The sequence below is a fragment of the Choloepus didactylus genome, chromosome 13 (assembly GCF_015220235.1).
Source record: "Choloepus didactylus isolate mChoDid1 chromosome 13, mChoDid1.pri, whole genome shotgun sequence".
Lineage (NCBI taxonomy): Eukaryota > Metazoa > Chordata > Mammalia > Pilosa > Megalonychidae > Choloepus > Choloepus didactylus.
The window spans coordinates 54,637,248-54,661,804 of NC_051319.1; the positions used below are offsets into that span (position 1 = coordinate 54,637,248).

Below are 24,557 nucleotides of genomic sequence, written 5' to 3' on the forward strand. Positions count from 1 at the left end.
TGCCATATTATCAGTACTGACTTTAAATGTAAATGGATTAAACCGTCTAGGCAAAAGGCAGAATTGGATAAAAAAGCATGAGCCACCTTATATGCTTTCTTCAAGAGACTCACCTTAAACTCAAAGTTATAAGTAGGCTGGGGGTGAAAAAAATAGAAAAAAATATACAATGCAAGTAGTAACCAAAAGAGAGCTAGGGTGGCTATACGAATATCAGAAGAAATAGACTTAAGTCAAAAACACTTACAGGGGACAAAGATGGTCATTATATACCGATAAAAGGGACATTCAACAGGAATATGTAACAATTAAAAACTAGATGCACCTAACAGAACCCCAAAATATATGAAACATATACCTACAGATGTGAAGAGAAAAACTGATGGTTCTACCTGAATAGTATGAAACTTTAACACACCACTCTCAAAAATGGATAGAACATCTAGTCAGAAGATCAACAAGGAAGTATAAGACTTGAATGATTTCTAAACCACCTAGGCCTAACAGACATATATAGAACACTTATATATAGAACACTTCACCCAACAAAATCAGAATACATATTCTTGAGTGCATGTTGATCATTCTCCAGGATAGAACATGTGTCAGGTCACAAAACAAAGTCTCAATGAATTAAAAAATACTGAAATCATACCATACATATTCTCCAACCACAAAAGAATGAAGCAAGAAATCAGCAACACAGGGAGAAAGGGAAAATTTACAAATGTGTGGAAATTAAACAACATACTCTTAACCAATAGATTAAAAAGTAAATCAGAAACAAAATTAGGAAGTATCTTAAGGCAAATGAAAATGAAAATTCAACATACCAAAACATATGAGATGCAATGAAGGCAGTGCTGAGAAGAAAATTTATAGCTCTAAATTCTTACACTAAAAAAAGAAGAAAGGCTTCAAATCAAAGACCTAACTTCAAAGCTGGAAGAACTAGAAAACAAAGAAGAAACTAAACACATAGCAAAAGCAAGGAAATAACAAAAATTAGAGTGGCGATAAAAATGAAATAGAAAAAAATAGAATCTATAAAACCAAAAGTTGGTTATTTGAAAAGATTAATAAAATTGACAAACCTCTAGCTAGACTGACAGAGAAAGCATACAAATAACAAAAATCAGAAATGAAAAGGAGGGCATTGCTACTGACCCCACTGAAAAAAAAAGCATCATACGAGGATTCTATGAGCAACTGTGTACCCAAAAATTAGATTTCCTAGATCAAATGGACACATTCTTAGAAACACACAAACTACCTACATTAAATCAGGAAGAAACAGAAGATCTCAACCAAGTAACTACTAGTAGATTGAGTCAAAGTCATCAAAATCTCCCAACAAAGAAATGCCCAAGACCAGATGGCTTCACAGGAAAAATCTACAAAACATTCCAAGAAGACTTAACTCCAATTCTGCTCAAACTGTTCCAAAAAAATGAAGAGGAGGGGACATCCTAGTTCATTCTATGAGGCCAACCAAAGTCAGATACAGATACCACAAGAACAGAAAACTACAGACCAATATCTCTTCTGAATATAGATGCAAAAATCCTCCACAAAATACAAGCAAACTTAATCCAATAACATATTAATATAATTATACTCCATGATCAAGAGAGATTTATCCCTGGCATGCAAGATTGGTTCAACATAAAAAAAAAAAATTAATGTAATACACTTCATTAACAGAATGAAGGCGAAAACACATGAGCATCTTAGTTGATGCAAAAAAGGCATTTGACAAAATCCAGCATGCCCTCATGATAAAAACACTTAGAACACTAGGAACAAAAGGAAACTTACTCAACATGATGGACATATATGAAAAGCCCATAATTAGCATTCTACTCAATGGTGAAAGACTGAAAGCTTTCCCTCTGAGATCAGGAAAAAGACAAGGATGCCCACTGTCACCACTGTTATTCAACACTGTACTGGAAATTCTTGCTAGAGTAATTAGGCAAGAAAAAGAAAGAAAAGCATCCAAGTGGGAAAGAAGAAGTAAAACTTTACCTATTTGCAGATGATATTATCCTATATACAGAAAATCCTGAAAAAACTCTACAATAAGGCTTCTAGAGCTAATGTATAAATTGTATAAATCCAGCAAAGTACAAGATCAGCACCCAAGATCAGTAGTGTTTCTATACACAAGCAATGAAGAATCTGAAGAAGAAATCAAGAAAAGAATTCCAATCACAACTAAAAGAACCAGATATCTAGGGGTAAATCTAACCAAGGATATAAAAGGACTTGTACACAGAAAACTACAAATCATTGCTAAAAAAAATAAAAAACATAAATACATGGAAGGACATTCCATGTTCACGGATTAGAAGACTAAATATCGTTAAAATGTCAGTCTATAGATTCAATGCAATCCTAATCACAGTCCCAACACCTTTCTTTGCAGAAATGGAAAGCCAATCATCAAATTTCCATGAAAGGGTAAGGGGCCCGGAATAGCTAAAGCCATCTTGAAAACAGAGAAAGATGTTGGAGTACTCATACTTCCCAATCTTAAAACTTGTTGCAAAGCCACAGTAATCAAAACAGCATGGTACTGGCATCAGGACAGATATATAGACCAATGGAATAGAATTGAGAGCTCAGAAATCAACCCTCACATTGATGGCCAACTGATTTTTGACTAGTTGGCAGAGTCCACTCAATTGGGAAAGAACAGTCTCTTCAACAAATGGTGCTAGGAAAACTAGATCTCCATTTCCAGAAAAAAAAGAAGAAGAAAGAAGAAGAAAAGAAAAAAAAAGATGAGGACCCCCCCTGTACTTCACACAATATATAGAAATTAATATAGAAATTAACTCAAAGTAGATCAGAGATCTAAATATAGGAGATAAAATTCTCAAACTCCAAGAAGAAAACATAGGGAAGCATCTTCAGGATCTTGTATTACGCAATGGTTTCATAGACTTTACATCCAAAGTACAAGCAACAAAAGAAAAACTAGATAAACTGAACAAAATTAAAAATTTTTACTTCCATGATAAAGTCTGTTGCAGTACAAAATGCCACCCTACACAATGGAAGAAAATATTAGGAAAACACATATCCAATATAGGATTAATATCCAGAATATATAAAATGATTCAACTTAAATACAAAAAGACAAACAACCCAATTAGAAAACAGGCAAAAGACTTGAACAGACATCTCTCCAAAGAAGATATGTAAATGGCTAAAAAGTACAAGTAAATATGCTGGACATCATTAGCCTTCAGTGAAATGCAAAAAAACCATGAGATACCATTTCACACCCATTAGAACTGCAGTCGTTAACAAAATGGAAAATAACAAGCATTGGAGAGGATGTGGAGAAATAGGAACACTCATCTGTTGCTTTGTGGGAATGTAAAAATGGTGCAGCCACTGTGGAAAACGGTCTGGCAGTTCCTCAGAAAGTGAAGTATAGTACTACCATATGACCTTGCAATCCCACTACTAGATAGATACCCCAAAGAATTGAAAGCAAGGATTCAACCAGATATTTGCACACTGGTGTTCATAGCAGTATCATTCACAATTGCAAAAAGATAGAAGCAACCCAAATGTTTATTAACCAATGAATAGATTTTTTTAAATGTGGTATATACATACAATGGAACATTATTCAGCCTTAAAAAGGAATAAAGTCCTGATACATGTGACAATGTGGCTGAAACTTGAAGTAATCATGTTGAGTGAAATGAGCCAGACACCAAAGGACAAATATTTTATGATCCCACTGATCTGAAACAATTAGAAAAAGCAAACTCATAGATTCAGGATTAGAATGTAGGTTTCCTGGGGACAGGGCTGAGATATTTCATCTTCAGCAATATTGTCATCATTAAGGCCATATCTTTATGATCACAGTTATCAGGCTGTAACAGGCAGGGGAAAGTGAATTTATTTTCTCTTTTCCTCTGTACTCCTACCTTTCCTATTTGGAGTGATGGAAGTATTTAGGTAAAGGATGGTGGTGTTGGTAGTACAGCATTGTGAATACGATTAATAGCACCAAAATACATATATGAATATTATTAAAAAGGGAAATAATATATTATATATGGTAACAAAATAAAAAAAAGTTAAAGATCCATGACACTACACTATACAAACAGGAACTGTAAGTGAAACCATGGACTATATAGTTAATAGTACTATAGTTATAATACTATACCATAGATTATAATACTATAGTTTATAACAGTACTATAGTTTATAATAGTTATAAAAATGGACTGTCATCAGCTGTAACAAATTTTCCACAGCAAGGCAAGGTGTTCGTGATGGGATGGTATATGGGAATCCTGTATTTTATGTGTGATTGTTCTGTGAACCCAAATCTTCTCTAATTAAAATTTTTTTTTTAAATTAAAAAAGAAAACAAACTGTGCTAGTTATAAAATAGGAACAATGTCGATATATTTTGATAATTAACCATGCCTGATTTTTAGACATTCACACTTGAAGATCGTATCATATAAAATAAGGTCAACCTGAGTTTCTTATTTTACACAGAAAAACTAGGCATCCTATTACGTTGAGGATAGTGAAAATGAGTATATGTGATCCTAAATATAAACAACTGATAGGATACACAGCTTGGTTTTATGAGATGAAGTAAAGGATGGGAAAAATATCATCTAGCTACTCAAGGCTTATAATTGCATAATCACCTGACTGTGCCTTAGTTGTCTCATCTCTAAAATCCAAGTGTTAAACCAGATAATTTCTAAATACCTGCTAGCCTCCTTCTCTGATTGCATCCAATACAACTCATTTCTGAGGTTACAGACTTCTCATAAATCTGGAGGGAAGAGAATATTTGAACCCTCTGGAAACATCATACTTAAGCAACATTTGTTTCCATCCTTAAGGCCATGTCTTTAAGAGCATTTAATTCAGGCTGTGACAAGACGGGGCAAGTGAATTTATTCTCTTTCCTCTCCAATCTCATCTGTCCTGCTAGCATTCAGTGACTCCAAAGAACCCTTTCTAAATTTAATTTATTAATTCAAATAAAATAATCGAAATTCAAATAAAACTTTGTGATTCTAATTTTATTTTTATAATAAAAACATAGTAAATATGTTCATAAAATCTTGTTTTCCTAGTTGAGTTTTTTTTTTAAGATTAATGAAAAGATATGTAAGGGTTATGTTAGATGTTTTGTAACCAGTGTCAGTTTTTAAATGTATGATTATGCATTTATATAAATAATATGTATTTGTATATGTATTTGTTGTTGAAAATTTGAACTACACAGAAAAGTACAAAGAACAAAATAGGTCACCACTATTCCTACCCCTGAGAGAGAATCTCTATTCACAATTGGCCTTGTTATTCCAGTTTTTTGTTTTTTTTTTCAATATGGATCATTTTTTAAAATATTAAAGTTAGGGAGATTATGCATACAGCTTTTAACTTGCTTTTTAAAGCATTAAATTGCATCTAAATATTTTAGAAATAAAAATTTTAATATACTCATATTCTCCTATGAACACACTGTAATTATATAACCATTTCCCAATATTAGATACTTAAGATGTTGAGCACATTTTTAAGGTTCAAAGTTGCTATTATATAACTAGTGATTTTTAGACACAATGAAGCCTTTTGCCAGACCTACTGACCATGAGGAAAATCATGTTATCTCATGAGAATTTGAGACTCTCTTTTTATATGTCTAGTCTGTGCACCCCTAGCCCCTATGTGGCCACCATAAAGGATATGCCATTAAAATTAGTTGACAAAGATATGATTCTCTTGATAAATCCACAAGTGCCATAATATCCTACCTGTTATGTTCCTCTTCAGTGGGCTCGTGCCTGTGCAGTCTGTGTTATATGCCCACTGAGACTGGCAACCTCTGCTGCTCTGGTTGTCCTCTCAGGACTGAGACTGTCTGGAGGCCTGGACTTCCTTTCACAGATCCCTGTGGAGCTGCTCAGGCTGGCTCCTTCCCTGCTGGCAGGGTGGCTGTGCCCAGGACTGGTGAGCTGGCGGTGGCAGCATGGCCTTGCCTCCTGATCAGTCACTGGTCTTCTGACAAAGGAGGCTCTTAAGCCTCATCAATTTGGGATGGCAATACCTTGGTCACAAAGAAGGACAGCTGTTATCTTTGGGGCACTGTGTAGTGTCACACCTCTCTTCCCAAAATAGCAGTATAGTGGCCAAATTCAAAAAAGTAACACTGTTGTTTTTGTTTTCAAAATCACTGGCCATGGCTATCCTAGTGCTGGTGGGCCTCTAAAATAGTAGAGCAGCTTATCCCTTACCTTGGGCATGTCATATATCCCCATTGTCCAGATTCAAATCACTGTGATTCCCTTCCAGTGTGTGTGGAACACTCTGAAGTTGTGTGTATGCTGAGATGACTCATCTGTTCGTTCCTGGTACACTGCAGGGGACTGGCCTGAAGGCCTTCTGGTGTCATCCAGAGAAGAGAGAAGATCATGGAATGTTATTCTTTATAGAAAAATATTTATTTCTACTCCATGCAGTTATGCTAGTTTACTCATTTATTATTTATTCCTATTACAACTTACAAGTATATAATTGTATTTACTTTGTTTTTTAAGAAGTCTCTGGTAATTCAGCAGTTGCTTTTGTCCACTTATTTCTTGTGATAGAGATGCATATTATTCAGACATCATGCTCTAGTTTTTAAAATATGTGAACTATTTTTTCCCCCAAACTAAAGTGTGTTGCTTGCATTATTGACCATGGCATTTTATGCAATAATCATTGAAGACACTGAATATACAAGTTTTTTTAATCTTGAGGAACTTATGTAGTTGGCACAAAACCTCTTTAATGTTGCGAGACAGTAAGTAATAACTCCTTGGGGCTCTCTCATTTCAGGGTGCTGGTTGCACAGCCCTGGTAGTAGCTGTAGTGGCAAGGAAGCTAGAACTTACCAAAGTCAGAAAAACACGTGCACAACTTCATGATGGATACTCAGCTGACTAAAAGGGTAAGGTTACCATCCATTCTCTTTTTTTTAAATTAGGGAATTTGGCCATTATTGAGCAGTGTCTGACCATGTGGGCTGACCTGCTGCAGAGGTTGGATCAGAGTTCTACTTTTAATCTATGGTCTGGCCACTATCATCACCCATGTGTCTTCCAAGGGAATATTTGGTCATTGTGGAGCAATTTACTTTTTATTTTAAACATCTGAATATGAACCTGAAATGACATGATTTATAAAGTTGAGGCACTCTTGGAAACAATTGCATTTCTTTCACATTTTGCGAATATTCTTAACTTTGGATCAGTTTAGGAAATAATTGGACAACTTTGGTAGTTGCTCAAGGTTAAAAATAAATCACATAAATCTAAATAATAGTCACATTTAAATTCACAATATGCAAGCAGAGGCCAATATTGGATTGACTAGAAAGGAGCACATTGTCAGCATAATATTTTACTAAGCCTCTGTGTGACCAGGCACTGTTCTAGAGATTGGGCTTGCAAAGATTAACAAGAACCACCACTTTTAGGAGCTTAAGTTAGCAGGCAGAGATAGACTCTTTTCATGATTTAAAGGCCATCAAGAGGGAACCTAAGATGGCAGCTAGGTGAGACAGGGCAAAAAACACCTCTGTGAAAAATACTAGATAAAAACCAAGAGTGACCCAGCAGACACACCACTGCCAGCGATGCACGCAGCCGGACAAGGTCTGCTAAATCGCACAGGGGAATGTGCATTTGGTGAAACCAGGAGCCTGCATTCTGAAACGAGTGAGTGAGTCGGCTGAAAGTCCCTCAGCTGCGCTGCAGTGTGGGGAAATGGTGGGCTGGCATTTGGAGATGGACTAGTTCCTTAAAAAAAAGGCCCAGGAGTGGCTGCAGATATCATGGGGAGAGCTGGCGCAGTGAAGCATGGTGTGAGCAGGCTGGGCTAATGCCTTGGTGTCTGTCATGGAGGATAACCCTTCCCACACCCGCTGCTGATTGTCTCGAGACCAGAGGAGCAAAGGGGAGCCAAAAGGAGGAAAAAAAACCGCATTCCTTGCAGCCATCTCCCCAGCGGGCGGGGGAGACCGCTCCTACCTGGGACCCAGACCCACAGCCCAGAGCTGCGCCAAGAAACCCAATGTGATGTGGGAATCTTTCCCGCAGCACTACACACAAGCACAATATTTGGCCGTGGAAGTGGCCTTTAATACACCCCACAGCTAATTGCCCGGAGCTGGAGGACGGAGCTGTGCAAAAGGGGGAAGTTAATGCTTCCCATTCAACCATCTTTGAAGGGGCTGGGAGTGCCCCTGCACAGCCCATAGACCCAGGGCTTCCTGGTGGACCAGCATGCACTAGGGACATGGTGCAGCCCTCCCCTCAGCAGAGGGTCCTGGAAGAGCACAGCTAGGAAGGGGGAACCACTCGGAAATCCCAGGGAACCAATACGCCAGTACCAAGGACTTGTGGGTCAGTGGCAGAGAACAGCCTTAAATCTCTGGGAACACCTGGGAGTTTGATTATTAAAAGCTGCCCTGTCTGCCTAACCACCCAGACGACACGCCCCACATTCAGGGTAGACAGCACCAGCTACACTTCCAAACTTGGTGTACCAATTGGAACCCCACAAGAATCAGACCCCCAGACACCACAAAGACAAAGTGGGGGAGAACTGACTTGAGGGGAATAGTGACTCATGACTCCATCGGCTGGTTAGTTAGAGAAAGTGTACGCCGCCAAGCTGCAGTTCTGTCAAATTAGGGATCAAGTAAAGCAAATGCCAAGAGGCCAAAAAACAACAGAAAATCTTAAAGCATATGATAAAACCAGAAGATATGGAGAACCCAAAACAAAACACCCAAATCAAAAGATCAGAAGACACACAGGACTTGGCACAATTAATCAAAGATTACAGACAGGCAACAAGAGCATGGCTCATGAGATAAGGACATGAAGAAGAGCATGGCACAGGAATATAAAAGACATAAAGAAGACCCTAGAAGAGCATAAAGAAGAAATTGCAAGAGGAAATAAGAAATAGACGATCTTATGGGAAATTAAAGAAACTGTTGGCCAAATTAAAAAGACTCTGGATACTCATAATACAAGATTAGAGGAAGTTGAACAACAACTCAGCTCCTCGAGGACCACAGAACAGAAAATGAAAGAACAAAAGAAAGAATGGGGAAAAAATAGAAAAAAATCGAAATGGATCTCAGGGATATGATAGATAAAATAAAGCGTCCAAATTTAAGACTCATTGGTGTCCCAGAAGGGGAAGAGAAGGGTAAAAGGTCTAGAAAGAGTATTCAAAGAATTGTTGGGGAAAACTTCCCAAACCTTCTACACAATATAAATGCACAAAGCTTAAATGCCCAGCGAACTCCAAGTAGACGAAATCCAAAATAAACCCACTCTAAGACATATTATGATCAGACTGATCAAAGTACTGAAGAGAAGGAGCAAGTTCTGAAAGCAGCAATAGAAAAGCAATTCACCACAAACAAGGAACAAAATAAGACTAAGTATTGACTACTCAGGGCATGCCACCATAGAGGCGAGAAGGCAGCATGCATGACATGTTTTGAGGTTCTGAGAGAGAACAATTTCAACCAAGAATACTTATCCAGCAAAACTCTCCTTCAAATTTTAGGGAGAGCTTAATTTTTCACAGACAAACAAATGCTGAGAGATTTTGCTAATAAAAGACCTGCCCTACTTCAGATACTGAGGGGAGCCCTCCGACAGAGAAACAAGAAAGAGAGAGAGAGATATAGAAAATTTTAACACACATATATAGAATATTACACCCAGGGTCACAGGGACACACATTCTTCTCTGGTGATCACAGATCTTTCTCCAGAATGGACCGTACGCTGAGGCATAAAAACAAGCCTCAATAAATTTAACAAAAAAAAAATGAATTTGTTCAAAGCTCATTCTCTGACCACAGTGGAATACAAATCGAAGTCAATAACATCAGAGACTTGAGAATTCACAAACAACTGGAGGATAAAATGAGGAGGACGATTAAAAACATTTCCAAGATAATCAAAAGCTGAGTGACTTCATCACCAGTAATCAGCCCTATAAGAAATGCTAAAGGGAGTTGAGCGGGCTGAAAGGAAGGGAAAACTAAGCAATTGACTGAAACTACATGAAGAAATAAAGATTTCCAGTAAACATCACATGGTAAATATAAATACCAATACTACATGCATTTTTTGATTTATAACTCCATTATTTACTTCCTACAGGATCTAAATACATAAACTATAATGATAAACAATGGTTTTGGACTCAATGTAAAATATGTAATTTTTTACAAGAACTACCTAAAGGTGGGGGAATAATGGAGTATAGGAACATAGTTATGTGTCATATTGAAGTTAAGTTGGTATCAAGAAAAACAAGATTGTTATAGATTTAAGATGTTTAAATTTAAGCCCCACGGTAAACACAAGAAAGTGTCAGAGATATGACCATAGAGATGAAAAGTAGAGTAGGGGTCTGAGAAGTGGGGGAAGGGGCAATGGGAGTTAAGAAATGAGAGTAGGGTTTCTGTTTGGGGTGAAGGGAAACTTCTAGAAATGGATGGTGGGAAGGTTGATAGCATTGCAACATTCTAAACGTGATTAATCCCACTAACGGAATGCTAGGGAGGGGGTGGAATGGAAGATTTAGGCTATATATATGTTTCCACAATTAAAAAAAAAAAAAAAAGTCTAAATAGATGACAGTTAAATGCCAAGGATATCCTGGATGGGATCTGAGGATGGAGGTGAGGAGGCTCAAAGGGACACAGATGGGACACACACATACACACACACAAAAAAAGAACATAGAATGTAAGCTTGTATCAATGTTGAATTTCTTGAACTTCTTAGCTGTGCTTAATGAGATTGCATAAAAGAATGTTCTTGTCCATGGGAAAGGTATATGTGAATTATATTGTTTGTTCAAATATATGTGCAGCTTGCTCACATATGTTCAGAGGACAGAGCAATAGATGATGGATGATAGGGAGGGACGGAGAGAGGGAGGGAAAGAAAGAAATGGTGGTGTGACAGGATGTTATAGGTGGTGGATCAGGGTATTGGGGGAGGGGGGTCAGGGTATGATGGAGTTCTATGTATGGGGTTTGTACTGTTTTTGCAACTCTGCTAAGATTGAATTATTTCAAAATAAATCTATTAAATTTAAAAATAAATAAATAAATAAAGGCCATCAGAGAGATGTCAAAAATGGTACAGCATCTAGATGGGATATCAACATTCAGTTATTAGGAGTTGAGAAAAAGAGTAATCACAGTATTTACAGAGCACTTACTCAGTGCCAGACACTGGTGCAAACATACCACAACAGCTTTATAAGGGAAGTGTTATTATTATGCCCAGTTTACAGGCATGAAAACTAAGATACAGAAAGGTTAGGTAACTTGCTCAAAGTCATTATATCAAGGTAGAAAGCCAAGTAAGAGGAGAGAGATTTTTATTAGGCTGAATCTTGGTAGTGTCAGTCAAGACACCAAAATACCAAGATGAAAAATAACTAAAAATCATTTTATAGCAGAGTCGTCATTCTATATGACGTCACAAAAGTGGAATCCAATCACACTGGTACTGAAATAACAAAATACATTGTCATTTGGTAACTTTACCCACAATAGAATCAAGAGAGATTTCAAGCAAAGTTCCAATTTTCAGTGTTTTTACTCTCTCATGATTTGGGTTGTATGTATAGGAGTTATATTGTATAACTTGGCCAAAGCTTTCTAATAGATCAGTCATTTTAATGAAAATATTTACTTATGTAGATTATATTACGAGATGGAAATATTTCAATTGCCCTCTAATGCTTTTCTAAGTCTTACCCATCAGACATTGTCGTGAGACTACCATTGCCAGTTAAAGTCCACACTAGGCTGCCAAAGTTGCAAACATACCACACTTTGGCCTCTACTTACCACCGTGGAATGTCTCCTACTCTACAGGATTTCCTCTCATTCTCTCCCAACCACTGAATTAGTTCTCAAAACTTGGGAACATTACTGAGTGAGATGATAGACGGAGAGAAATTAATGAAAAGCTGAATGGAGGGCTGGGGCTTTTGTTTTTTTTTTTTAAAGATATACTAGGACATGAAAATAATTAGATATCAGATTATTAGTTGACATATAATCCAGACATTGCCACAGTATTTATGTTCATCTCATTGGGTGTTTTTTTTTTTTGGTCCTTCAGAGTTCTGTTCTGCACAATTTGTTTTACAGTACCACAAGAACACTTCCGTAAGTTCCCTTGTGTAATCTAAATAATTTTATCACGAAGAATATGCATTATCTCAGAAATTAAGTTAATATCATGCCTAAGATATTAAATAGGCAGAAAAAATACATTAAATATCATATAGTACGTGTTTACATATAAATCTCAATGGTAAAAAAAAAAATTGTGAAAGAACCACAAATAAGAAAACCAAGGTAGCACATTTCGGCAGATTTTCTCATGTCTCATAGACAGGTTTTTAGTTTTATCCTAAGAAGTATGTAATTTCTTTAAATGATGCTTTGGGGTCTTGATATGCCTTATCCTAATTACTGAAACATTTTAAGAGTTATGCATACTATTTTTGCTGAAGATTGTTGTGAGGTTACCCAGTTTCTTTCAGGGGAGATTCCAGATTGGTTTTCATAGTTTAGTTGTTTAGTTCATTTCTTGACCTCAGCGCTATTGACATTTTGGGCTGGATCATTCTTCGTTGTGAGGTACTGTCGTGGGCACTGCAGGATGTTCAGCAGCATCCCTAGCCTCTACCCACTAGATGCCAGTAGCATTCTCACTCCCAGTTGTGACAACCAAAAACATTTCCAGGCCTTGTCACATGTACCCTGAGTGGGCAAAATCACCCCTAGTTGAGAACTACTGCTTTTAAGTTTGTTATGCCCCAAGGATTTTTAATACCCTAACAAGAGAGGACAGACTGGAACAATTCCTCATAAAGATGTTCTTTGTCAACCAAGTTTACTATAATTTTCCCTCTTCCTTAGAATAATATATTCATTTAATTAATGTTATACTATATGTCTGATACGTTTGGGGGCTAACTGCTAAGGATAGAGAGCTGAAATATATTCTAGCACTCAGAGGATGTTAAGCTTTTACAGTATTGACCCCTCAGAAAATCAGATGAAAGCTCTTTTTCTGGATGGCAGAAAGATGACCTTCCTTTGGTATTTATGAATGAGACCCTCTTCCCCAAACTGACAAAGTTTTATGATGTTTTAAGTCCCTGAATAATTTCAGATAAACTTCCTGTAGAAAATGTTGGCTGAGGAGTCAGATTGCTCATAAAAAGCCTTTTAAGAAAGAAGTACTTTTCTTGTTTCAAAATTCATATTCTCCATGATTATGATTATTCCTTAGTAATTCTGTTATCACATTACTACTATTTAAAAGTGGAGCTACTCTGTAGTATTTTGGGGGGCCAGAGTCTCTTATAGGTCTGAGAAAAACTCCCCACCAGGCTTGCTCACACATTGATTTTTATAGGCAAGATGTCACTAAATAGAGATAAAATGTTAAAATGACATTAGGATCAGACATAAATTTCTAGTTTGTGATGCCATTCCATTATTATACCTAATGAATTATATGAAAATAATAGCCCTTTTATAGTCTTTTTTTTTATAAAAAATCATCAACCTAATGAGTTTCATTTATTTGGACTTGATTTCCTTTGGTTATTTATGGACCCACTTATAATTTTAAAATACTAAATGATCATTCACAAATGATTTCCAGAGAATAATCAAGGACCTCAAAAAGCCATTTACAGTTACTAAGATGAGAAGTTAAAAATATAAATTCAAGGGTGCCATGTAATTAGAGAAAAAAATAAAACTATTCCCTGAAACACTACATAGAAGAAATCATTTTTCTGATGGTTAACAGAAACCATTTTTCTAACAGTATGGCTAAAGAAAAAGAAATACCAATGTTCAAAGATAGGTTATTCTTCTAGGAACAAATGTAGCTCTCTGAGCTTTCCACTGTGTGTCTTAACTGAATCAAACAATTTCCATGAAAAAGTATTGACTGCATACAAATCTTCAAAACCACAATTTTATAAAGAATCAATTTTTCTGAATGGCCACATTAACCAAGTAAAACACTATATTTTAAAATGGAACACAGTATTCCTTGTGCATCACCATTAAGGGAGATGGTTTTGAGTAATTCTAAAAGTTTGCCAATCTGCAGTTCAGAAATGGCCAACAGGTATATATACCCAGAATAATTGAATGATTTAAAAATGAAAGTATAATACCAACACTTATTTTAATAAAGCAGGACCAACTATTTCATGAATTTGCAATTTGTCGTTGCATAGAGGTAATGTGTTTAGATGCTATATCTTTTGGAAATATCCTATTGTACATTCAGGTCTGAACTAAACCCAGTGCCCCTGAAAATTTCCATTTAAGCAATTTTGAGAATGCAGACATAATTTTTAAAGTAGCTAGATGTACCACAAGGGACAATAATACATATTAATGTCCACTGTGGATGTTTCCAAAGCTGCTAAGAATTGTCAGTAAGATCCATAATAAGAAGAATATTATACACTGTTTTATGATTTTGTTTCTAGTGCATGTCTTAACTGAAAAAAATATTCTAGGGACTTCATACTATGTAGTGTTTACATTTCCTTGGCTACATAGCCTGGTGGGTTAAAAAAAAAGCAAGCATGGATCACTTGCTTTGCCCTGTTCCACAGCCATAACATTCACCCAGGCACCTGATCTAAAGGAGAAAAGAACAAGAGATCTCGGGGTGATGAGCAAATCCATGTTGCCGCTGCACTAGCAGCTGAGGAGGGCACGTGTTGGCCCAGTGCACAGCTTAGTAGCATTGTCTGCACATGCCATGGGCATCACAGAGGCGTCACCCACCGCATGTGTGGCAAGAGTTTACTGTAGTTAGCAGAACAGGAAGAAACAAACTTTCCTCCTTCTTCAGAGTTTATGTCCCTCCCTTTGAATTTGGGAAGAATTGACATATTGCACTAAAAAGCCTCTGAAGGGAGAGGCAGGAGGAAGAAAAACAAAAGAAATATAAGTTGAAAAGGAAGAATCAAAGTACTGAAAACCAAAGCAAAATGTAAAGAAAACAGCTCTTTTAGACAATGATCTAATTACTATATCACATAAGTTTGAACAAAGCAAATTTTCAGCTAAAGCCAATCTGTTTTAAGTGATTTGGTGTTTCATAAAGTATTTAGATTTTAAAATCTATTATACCGAGGATCTAAGATGGTGGCATAGAGAGGAGCGGAAGCCAAGTAGTCCCCCTGGAACAACTAAAAAAAACCAGAAACAACTAGTAAATAATCCAGAATAACTGCAGGGGGACAAACATGACTGTCTATTCATCATACACCACCCTGAATTGGGAGGAATGCCCAAGATCACAGCATAAAATCTCTAAGTAAAAACTGTGGATCCGGACCTCCGGAAGATGGCAGTTAGGAGACACAGGGCAAAAAAACATCTCCATGAAAAATACTAGATAAAAGGCAGAAAGTGACCCAGGACACCAGTTCCAGTGATGCACCAGGTGGACAAGGTCTGCTAAATCCACAGGGACTGTGCACTTGGTGAAACTGGGAGTCTGCGTTCTGAAACAAGTGAGTAAACCTGCTGGATATCCAGCACCCACACTGCAGTGTGGGGAAACTGGGTTGGCATTTGGAGTCAGACTAATTCTTTTTTAAAAACCCAAAAGCGGCTGTGGATACGGCAGTGAGAACCACACAGCTAAGTGCAGCAGGCACAGCGTCTCCACAACCTGTGAGTACGCCTCAGTATCTGGCATGGAAGATAGCCTTTCATGCACCCGCTACTAATTGTCTCGGAGCAAGGCAGGCAGAGGTGAGCCAAAAGGGGAAAAAAAAACCACGCCCCTTATAGCCATCTTCCTGGCGGGCTGGGAATGTTCCTGCCCGGCACCGGAGCCACAGTCCAGAGCTGCACCAAAAAAACCCAGTGCTACGGGAAGTGTTGCTGCAATATCTGGCATGGACAATAGCCTTTTGTGCTCCCGCAGCTAATTGTCCCAGAGCTAGGACGGTAGAGTGGTGTGAAAAGAGGGAAATTAACATGCCCCATTCAGCCATCTTTTCAGCAGGCTGGTAACTCCCCTACATGGCCCTGCAGCCCAGAACTTCCCTTGAGGGTTGGCGCCCACTTGTGCTGTAGCACAGCCTTCCCTCAGCAGAGGCCCTAGAAGGGCACGGCTTGCAAGGGGGACCCACTTGGAAATCCCAGGGACCATACGCCAATACCAAGGACTTGTGGGTCAGTGGCATAGACAATCTGTGGAGAGGCTGAAATGAAGGTTTAGACTCTTGGAACAGCCTTAAATCTGCAGGAACACCTGGGAGGTTTGATTGTTAAAGCTGCCCTCACTCCCTAACTGCTCAGACACACTCCCCACATTCAGGGCGGACAGCACCAACTACACACGCAAAACTGGTGCACCAATTGCACCCCACAAGAATCAGAATCCCACACACCACAAAGACAAAGTTGGGGAGAACTGGCTTGAGGGGAATAGGTGGCTCGCAGACGCCACCTGCTGGTTAGAGAAAGTGTATGCCACCAAGCTGCATATCTGACAAATTAGAAGCGTTTGAATTAGTATACATATCCTAAAAGAACCCAATCAAGTTAAGCAAATGCCAAGAGTCCAAAAACAGAAAATTTTAAAGCATATAAAAAAACTAGACAATATGGATAACCCAAACCCAAACACCCAAATCGAAAGATCAGAAGAGACACAGTACTAGGAGCAATTAATGAAAGAACTGAAGACAAACAAGAAGAGCATGGCACAGGGATATAAAAGACATGAAGAAGAGCCTGTCGACCAAATTAAAAAGATTCTGGATACTCATAGTACAAGACTAGAGGAAACTGAACAATGAATCAGCGACCTAGAGTATAACAAGATGGAAAATGAAAGAATGGGGAAAAAAAATTAAAAAAAATCGAAATGGACCTCAGGGATATGATAGATAAAATAAAATGTCCAAATATAAGACTCACTGGTGTCCCAGAAGGGGAAGAGAAGGGAAAAGGTCTAGAAAGAGTTTTCAAAGAAATTGTTGGGGAAAACTTCCCAAACCTTCTACACAACATAAATACACAAAGCATAAATGCCCAACAAACTCCAAATAGAACAAATCCAAATAAACCCACTCCAAGACATATTCTGATCAGACTGTCAAATACTGAAGAGAAGGAGCAAGTTCTGAAAGCAGCAAGAGAAAAGCAATTCACCACATACAAAGGAAACAACATATGACTGAGTGGTGACTGATCTGCAGCCACCATGGAGGCAAGAAGGCAGTGGCACAACATATTTAAAATTCTGAGAAAAATTGCCAACCAAGAATTCTTTATCCAGCAAAGCTGTCCTTCAAATTTGAGGGAGAGCTTAAATTTTTCACAGACAGACAAATGCTGAGAGATTTTCCAAATAAAAGACCTGCCCTACTCGAAATACTAAAGGGAGCCCTACCAACAGAGAAACAAAGAAAGGAGAGAGAGATATGGAGAAAGGTTCCGTAATATTAGATGAAGATGCATTTTTTTTAAGCCATATAGTGACCACTGAATATAAGTTTGGCTTTATTATCATCATAGTCATCATAAGACACAACCCTATATTAAATTATTTTTAATTCCATATTTCAGAGAGGAAGAAACAGACATTGCAGAATGATGACATTATGAAGGAGAAAACATACTTGGTATCACATCCTATTCCATGTTACCATTTCTTTCACTCTATTTCAAATGGATAACTCAGGTTTATGGTATGGCATTCTTTCTGAAACACTACAAGTCAGAAGATAAAGATACTTGCCTCACTTTTCTGACTTGCTGATTGTAAAAGTGGTCATCTCACTTAACTTGTAAGATGACTCTTAGTTTCCTAATTGATAAAACAGGAATTAGACTGAGAGTAATTAAAAAACTATTAAATTTAAGTCTGAAAATACAGACTTCTTTTGAAGATCCAAAGGAATACTCTTATACTTTTTGAGACCATTGAAAAATGTGTATTCTAAATTATGTTTTATTGGTTGGTGTAGATTAGATGCCATTGACTGGAGACAGGCATATAGGGAGCAGTGTTGGTGAAAATGTCTATTTATATATGGAGAGACATCTGTTATTGTAGTCATTGAATCACTAAATTTAAGTGGCAGTTATTAACTTCTATTTCATACACTGAAACAAAAGAACATTAATTGTGGACACAAGATTTGCTATTTATTGCATAGTTAATGGAAAATACTGAACCATTTTAGCTTCTGAGTTCAGATAGAGGGTTTGGCAAAAAAAAAAAAAAAAAAATCTATTTACTCTCTGATCCCTAAGTGTGTATATTTTACAGTGAGAAATCCTATAAATAATAATAAATAATACAAAATTATTTCAATGCATTTAGTTCCTTCGTTCAGATAAAAGTAATTTGACTAGCAAGGGTTATGTGTAGGCATGTTTGTAAATATACAAAGGAGGAAGAAGGGGAAGTATTGAGCTTTATTCAGATTTATTCTGCAATCTAGGTATGGTGAGAATACTGCAACAATATCCTCATCTGTAAAATTTATAACACGGCCACTATTTTGTAATATCAAATAAGATGACTATCAATATCTGAAAATTAAAGACTATTCTGAAACTTTAAAAAAAAATAACAGACGGGCATATAGGGAAAAAATATACCTATTGCAAACTAATTACAGTTAGTAGTATTTTAACGTTCTTTCATCAACAGTAACAAATGTACTATACCAATACTATGAGTCAACAATGGAGTGGGGGTAGTTAGGGGTATGGGAGGAATTGAGTTTCCTTTTCTTTGTCTGTATTTCCTTTCTGGAGTAATGAAAATGTTCTAAAAAATGAAAAAAAAATTGTGGTGATGGATGCACAGCTGTATGATGGTACCATGGGCAACTGATTGTTTGTACTCTTTGGATAATTGTATGGTATGTGAACAATCTCAATAAATACAAAATTTTTAAATTAAAAAAATCTATTATACCTTACTACCTGTGGCTTCAATATTTTGTAATTATCCAAGTCAGTAATATAATATTCCATGGCTTTTACACTTATGGAAGTGGTTTTAAGTTATCTGGGTAAGTGCTATTACTTCTAATATGATTTCTTTTAGAGTTTTTGTTCTAAATTTATTGTTAAAATATCTGATTATTAATATGCCTTTCAAAATATTTATAGTAAAAGATTTTAATTGGAATTGAGCATTAATGATTTAGAGCATTTGTTCTTGAGCAGGGGGCAGGGGTGACCCCGTTAACCAATGACCTTCACCTTGCTTTCCTCCTTTTTTGAATAGGAAATATTTTAGAGTAGTTTTAGTCCATTAATCTGCTCTAGAACTATCCCTTGAAAATTTGGTAGCTGTAATACCTGTGACTCCCCTTTTATCACCTATTATAATATCTAGAAATGCTAGGGGATCAATAAATTTATTGAATTAATAAATGGAAATGCACTGCCCCATTTTGAGCTTAGGGCTCGTCTCTAAACCTGCATACCCTCCTTATCAAGAGGGTCCTCATATAAGTATAGAAGTATTTATGGCACAAATCATGTATACTGTAGTACTCAATTTAACACCGTAGACATACATTTAGTACCAGCTATGTCTTAAGCACCGAGCTAGGGAGACAGAAGGATTGGTCACATGACCCCTGATCTCCAAGGATTGGTAAAAGCCCCGGAGAAAGAAGTAAAGGGACACAGGAGTTACATTATTAGAGATTATATGGCAGTGTTAATAATTGAGGGAGCAAAGGAAACTTTCCCTCCAAATCAACTTCACTCTCACCTAAGTGATCATCAAGGCATTCCTGTAAGTTTGCATATAATTTTCATCTAACAATCCTCAATTGTTCAAACCTGTAAAACATGGAGGAGATGCTTTTGACTCTGCCTTCTCACTGTCCTTTGTCCACTGTCCTTTCAACCCTGAAAGGGACAAGAAAAACATACTATTAGAAACATGTCTGAGCAACAGGCAAGAGACTGGGTTTTTAATTCTTCTTGGGAGTATTATTTTGTGGCTGCCATTTTGAAAAGTAGCAGTTAAATATGGGTTTAAAAGCTTTTTTCCTGTGTTTGCAAACCTACCAGGTAATTAGAAAGGGCTTGTTTCAAAATAAATACATATATTTCAAAGATTTTAAAAGCAGCTGCAAAGATTTCATTTTCAGATAAGGAATTTGGCTAAAATGAGTATATAGTGAATACAGAGCCTGCAACCTAAGACCTTGAGGGCATCACTCACTGAATTGAACTTTGAATTGAGGTTCCCATATCTTTCATCCAATCCCCCACCCTTCCAAAGAGAAAATCGTTTAAAATGCCTCAGAAGTAAGTGGTGAATCTCCTTTTCTAAAGTTTATGGACTTTAAAAGTAATTTGGCATTTGGTGTTTGCTGTTTGTAGACAATGAATCAAAATCAAAATCACTTGCTGTGTTCTATACCATCACTATCATGTTCCTGTCCCATCAGTTTTTACTCAGGTTTTTGTTCCAGTTTTCCAGCTTCCTCCTCCTCTGTGCCTTGGGCTGATAAAAGCAAGGAATAGTCCATGAGGGTCTCTCGCCAACTTCCAGGCATCTATAGCTGCTGAGACCACCACTAACCAGAGACCCTTCTCTATCTAGCAGGGAAGGGTTTATCCCAACCCCAGGCAGTTCTGGCCAGTCACTTTGAAAGGCAGTGTATTTAAATTTCCAACAAAATCAGGACAACATAAACCCTTTGTCGGTTATTTAAAGAGTGTTAACAAGCATATAAATTGCTAAATCACTCTGAGAGCTTACAGGACCTGGCCCTCCCTTTAGTGCACAGCCAGAAATACCAGCAAGCTTGCAAAGAATAAGATTAACCTTATCTTTCTGTCATTTTGCCTTTCTTTGGGGAAATGAAGAACATAGAGAGAACAATTGCAATACAAGTTGGGGAAATCAGCACCTCAATGAAAAACGTAGTTGAATAAAAAGAAGATTTTTGATAGGATAGGATGGAGTTTAGCACAGAAAGTGATCAGTATCACTCTCATGTTTCAATTTAAGTGCTCTGGGCAGAAACAGGTACTTCTAAAAAGGCGGACATTCAAGACAGAGTTTTGAGTAATAGTCACTCAAAACGGCTACAACTCACGATGATCACTGGGATGAAGAATATGCCTCCCAGCAAAGCTACAAAGAATTCTGTTCTGGAATTTATCAACTGCTTTTCTGTTTGTTTTCTTAACAGGTGAAAAACGCAGCTGCCAATGTACTCAGGGAAACATGGCTAATTTACAAAAATACAAAGCTAGTAAAAAAGATAGATCATGCAAAAGTAAGAAAACATCAACGAAAATTCTTGCAAGCTATTCATCAGTAAGTACCATTTTTCATTTTCATCCTGCTTTTTCATCCCTGGCTTTTGATCCCACACTTGATTATTCTTGCACGAGGGAAGAAAAAAGAAAACATTATCACCATCGCATTTGGTCCCAAAAGACATTATTTGGCACTTTAATAATTTCATAAATAAAATCCAGAGAAAATTTTCAGTTCCTTGCATGTTAAGAATCAATTATTATTGGTAGAATACTCTATACATAAATTAAAATGTCTTCTCAGGTTCTCTCTTTAGAAGCAATGATTTAAAATTGTATTTCTTAACTATATATCCATATAGTTTGGTATTCTTAAATAGAAAATTAACATTATATGCTCTATCTGGATTGTTTTAAAATATTTTCAAACATCTTTATATAAAGTTAGTGCATATAAGTGATTTAATACTTGGATTTTAAATTTATTTTTAATCAGGATTTTAATGCTATGTGTTCATTATAGATTTTATCATTCTTATAGACCTTGCATTCTTTTATCATTATTCTAACTTTATCCAGGACACACCATTATTCAATTTAAGTCCTGCATGCTGGTTCATTGTTTTACCATGTAACTATCAGAGTTTTCAAGTAAAAATTTACATATAGTAAATTTCAATGATAATTTGGAAGAACAGGGTCTTTCTCCCCCAGGCTCACTTCATCTTTACCATAAGTTTTATTCACGTGGGTGTCAATTACGATGCTATGCAGACTTGCTCTTAATGCCATTTCTGAATGGGGAAGAAGAGACATGTTCACATTTGTGCCTCAGAAAAATACATTTCCTCATGTAACCTACCAGGGAAATAATGGAAAGGTGGGTAAATACTAGGTCTCTTGGCTCTAATAGTAAAATGTGTCTTCTCAGAGCTGAACTAGTACAGCAGACAAAAAAGCTCTGAGGTTGGACTTTTTATTTATTTAGGTAATTCCTATGTAATATAGTATCACTACCATTCTGTTGGAAATCATTAAGCATTCGTCTTCTACCCTTTCACCTGTCCATCCAACTGCCCTACTTAAATGTGTAGCACTGAAAATGCAGAATATGTCTGTATTGTGGATATACACATACTTCTAAGGAAATCACTTCCTTCCTTGATGAAAATAAAATCCAAGTACTCTGACATGTGAAATAGAGGGAGACTGCTGTATGGTAGACTAGCTGACAGTCACTACTATTCATGTTACCACAGTCTTTCCCTTTCTGCCACCAAAATACTTTCCCAAAAAGGTAACATCATCTCACCTTGAGCTCTGTGACTTCACTGTACACACAAATATGTTTTTCCCCCCATTGTAAGGAAAAGGCTAGATTTTAAAATGATGCTCTAAGTCTGGCAAAAAGCAGAAGTCAAAAACACAGAAAGGACCATTATATTAGCTATGGGTGCTTGTTCCCTGTGCTCGTAGCCCCCTTTTTAACCACACATCCTATGGGGTGGGTTCCATCCTGGCTACCACCTAGAATTACTTGCCTGGTCGTCGCGACTCCTTGAAGCTTAGACCTGAAAGACGATGAGTCTTCACTTCTACTTCACCCAGGCCTGTCTTCCCATCTGAAGACAGGCCTCTTCCCCAAGAGACTCACCTGGAAGAACTTTTCTTTTAACGTGGCATTCTTTCCCCATAAACCCTACAGCAGAATAACCTCCCCGATTCAGATAAGAGCTCCCCACAGTATACTGTGGAGAAGTCATTTCTTCATACTTTTCGTGTTCCCATGTTAGCCTGTGTTGTTCTAGTGTATTAAAAAGAAAACTTACCTTTGCGGGTGTGAAAAGGTGTGCGTGTCCAAGTGAGGGATGGGAAGAAAAGGGTGTGAGATGACATGGAGGTGAGGGTATGTGGTCGGCCTATGTACAGTCACCACATATCCCATTGCCTCCAGTATCTTACCTGTTTTCCTTTCCATCAGTGTCACCTATTAACTATCATTAAATATGATTTGCCATTGATACTTCTGAAGAATCTTCCTATAACAACAAACCCCAAAAATCATTGGATAGTTTTTGTGATACAGTTCCACAGCCATGTGTAAATGGTGAGTGTTTACTGTATCTTATCACGGAACTCGTAAGTTCTGAATACATTCATACTCAAACACTTGGGGAGAAATTTAAGTGGTGGGAATAGGCTGTCACTGTAAAATTCTTTCAACTTTGCTGTAGATTTGAAAAATTTTTAAATAAAAGATTTCAAAAACTGTCCCTGACCTGTTGACCTAATCTCAAGGGTACTGCAGTATGCAGGGTCCTTCAGCATACTATTTTGAACAGAATGAAAGAGGAAACCACTTGTGATTCTTCTGCTTCTGTCAGACATTTCTCATTCTGTTTCTTCTGTAGCAATGTATACTTCTAAAGTAGATGAGCTTCAAGCAACTCAAAAATGCTTTGAATTGTTTTATAAATTAGTCTTGGGGTCAATGGGCTTCCTTTGGGGGGGGGACACTTAAACTTTGAGAAAAAGCACAACTGAGTAAATTTATTGATATGGGCTCGTTTTGGTTAGATTATTCTAATCATGCACAATTATCTTTCATTTTAACTTAGTGTTTGAAGTTGGGGAGTGAAGTCATAAAGAAAAGCACATAGGGCTCGATTCCTAAGGGAGAGGCCTTCATTATCTGTTGTTCAGACTCAGTGAGGCCCTCAGCCTTCTATGTCAGCACCAGGTGAAAGCAGCCTTGCTAGTTGAGGGAAGATTTAAAAATTCATTTGGAAGAGCTCTCCTGGCCTCTCTTATTCTCTGAATTGTCCAGAGAGCTTTTTTGACAGCTCTCCCCTTCTACCAGGGCCACCTCCCTCCTCCCCCATTTCAACCCTCTTTCTCTTTTCCAAACTTCACAGCCTCTCTACCCAATACATGGCCTCTGTAGTCTGATGGATGCTGAACTCTCCAGGCTTGTGTCCCCCTTTCAGTTATCTCCTATAACTTTTTAGATTGGTGCTTAGCACTTAGTGTCATGAAGCATTCTGTTTCTCTAACTTTTAAACGTTTCTCTGGTAGCAGCTTTAACTTTAAAGTTGATCATGATTTAGCAGCAAAAACTTGCCTCAGAACCAAGA

The 24,557-nt window shown here is 37.3% G+C and overlaps 1 protein-coding gene and 1 long non-coding RNA gene across 2 annotated transcripts in view; one reads left to right on the forward strand and one right to left on the reverse strand.

Moving 5' to 3' along the window:
- Nucleotides 1-21,613, reverse strand: part of LOC119508145 — a 49,964-nt gene extending 28,351 nt beyond the window's left edge. Inside the window, exons 1-4 of the long non-coding RNA XR_005211404.1 lie at nt 21,490-21,613; nt 19,987-20,055; nt 6,300-6,447; nt 5,820-6,112 (exon numbers count right to left, since the gene is read on the reverse strand). This is a non-coding gene — a long non-coding RNA (uncharacterized LOC119508145). The remainder of the gene's footprint in view (nt 1-5,819; nt 6,113-6,299; nt 6,448-19,986; nt 20,056-21,489) is intronic.
- KCNN2 (potassium calcium-activated channel subfamily N member 2) overlaps nt 1-24,557 on the forward strand; it is a 152,649-nt gene that overhangs the window by 122,043 nt on the left and 6,049 nt on the right. The window contains 3 exon segments of the mRNA XM_037801647.1: nt 6,886-6,942; nt 6,944-6,997; nt 21,354-21,481. Coding sequence (XP_037657575.1) covers nt 6,886-6,942; nt 6,944-6,997; nt 21,354-21,481 — 239 coding nt within the window.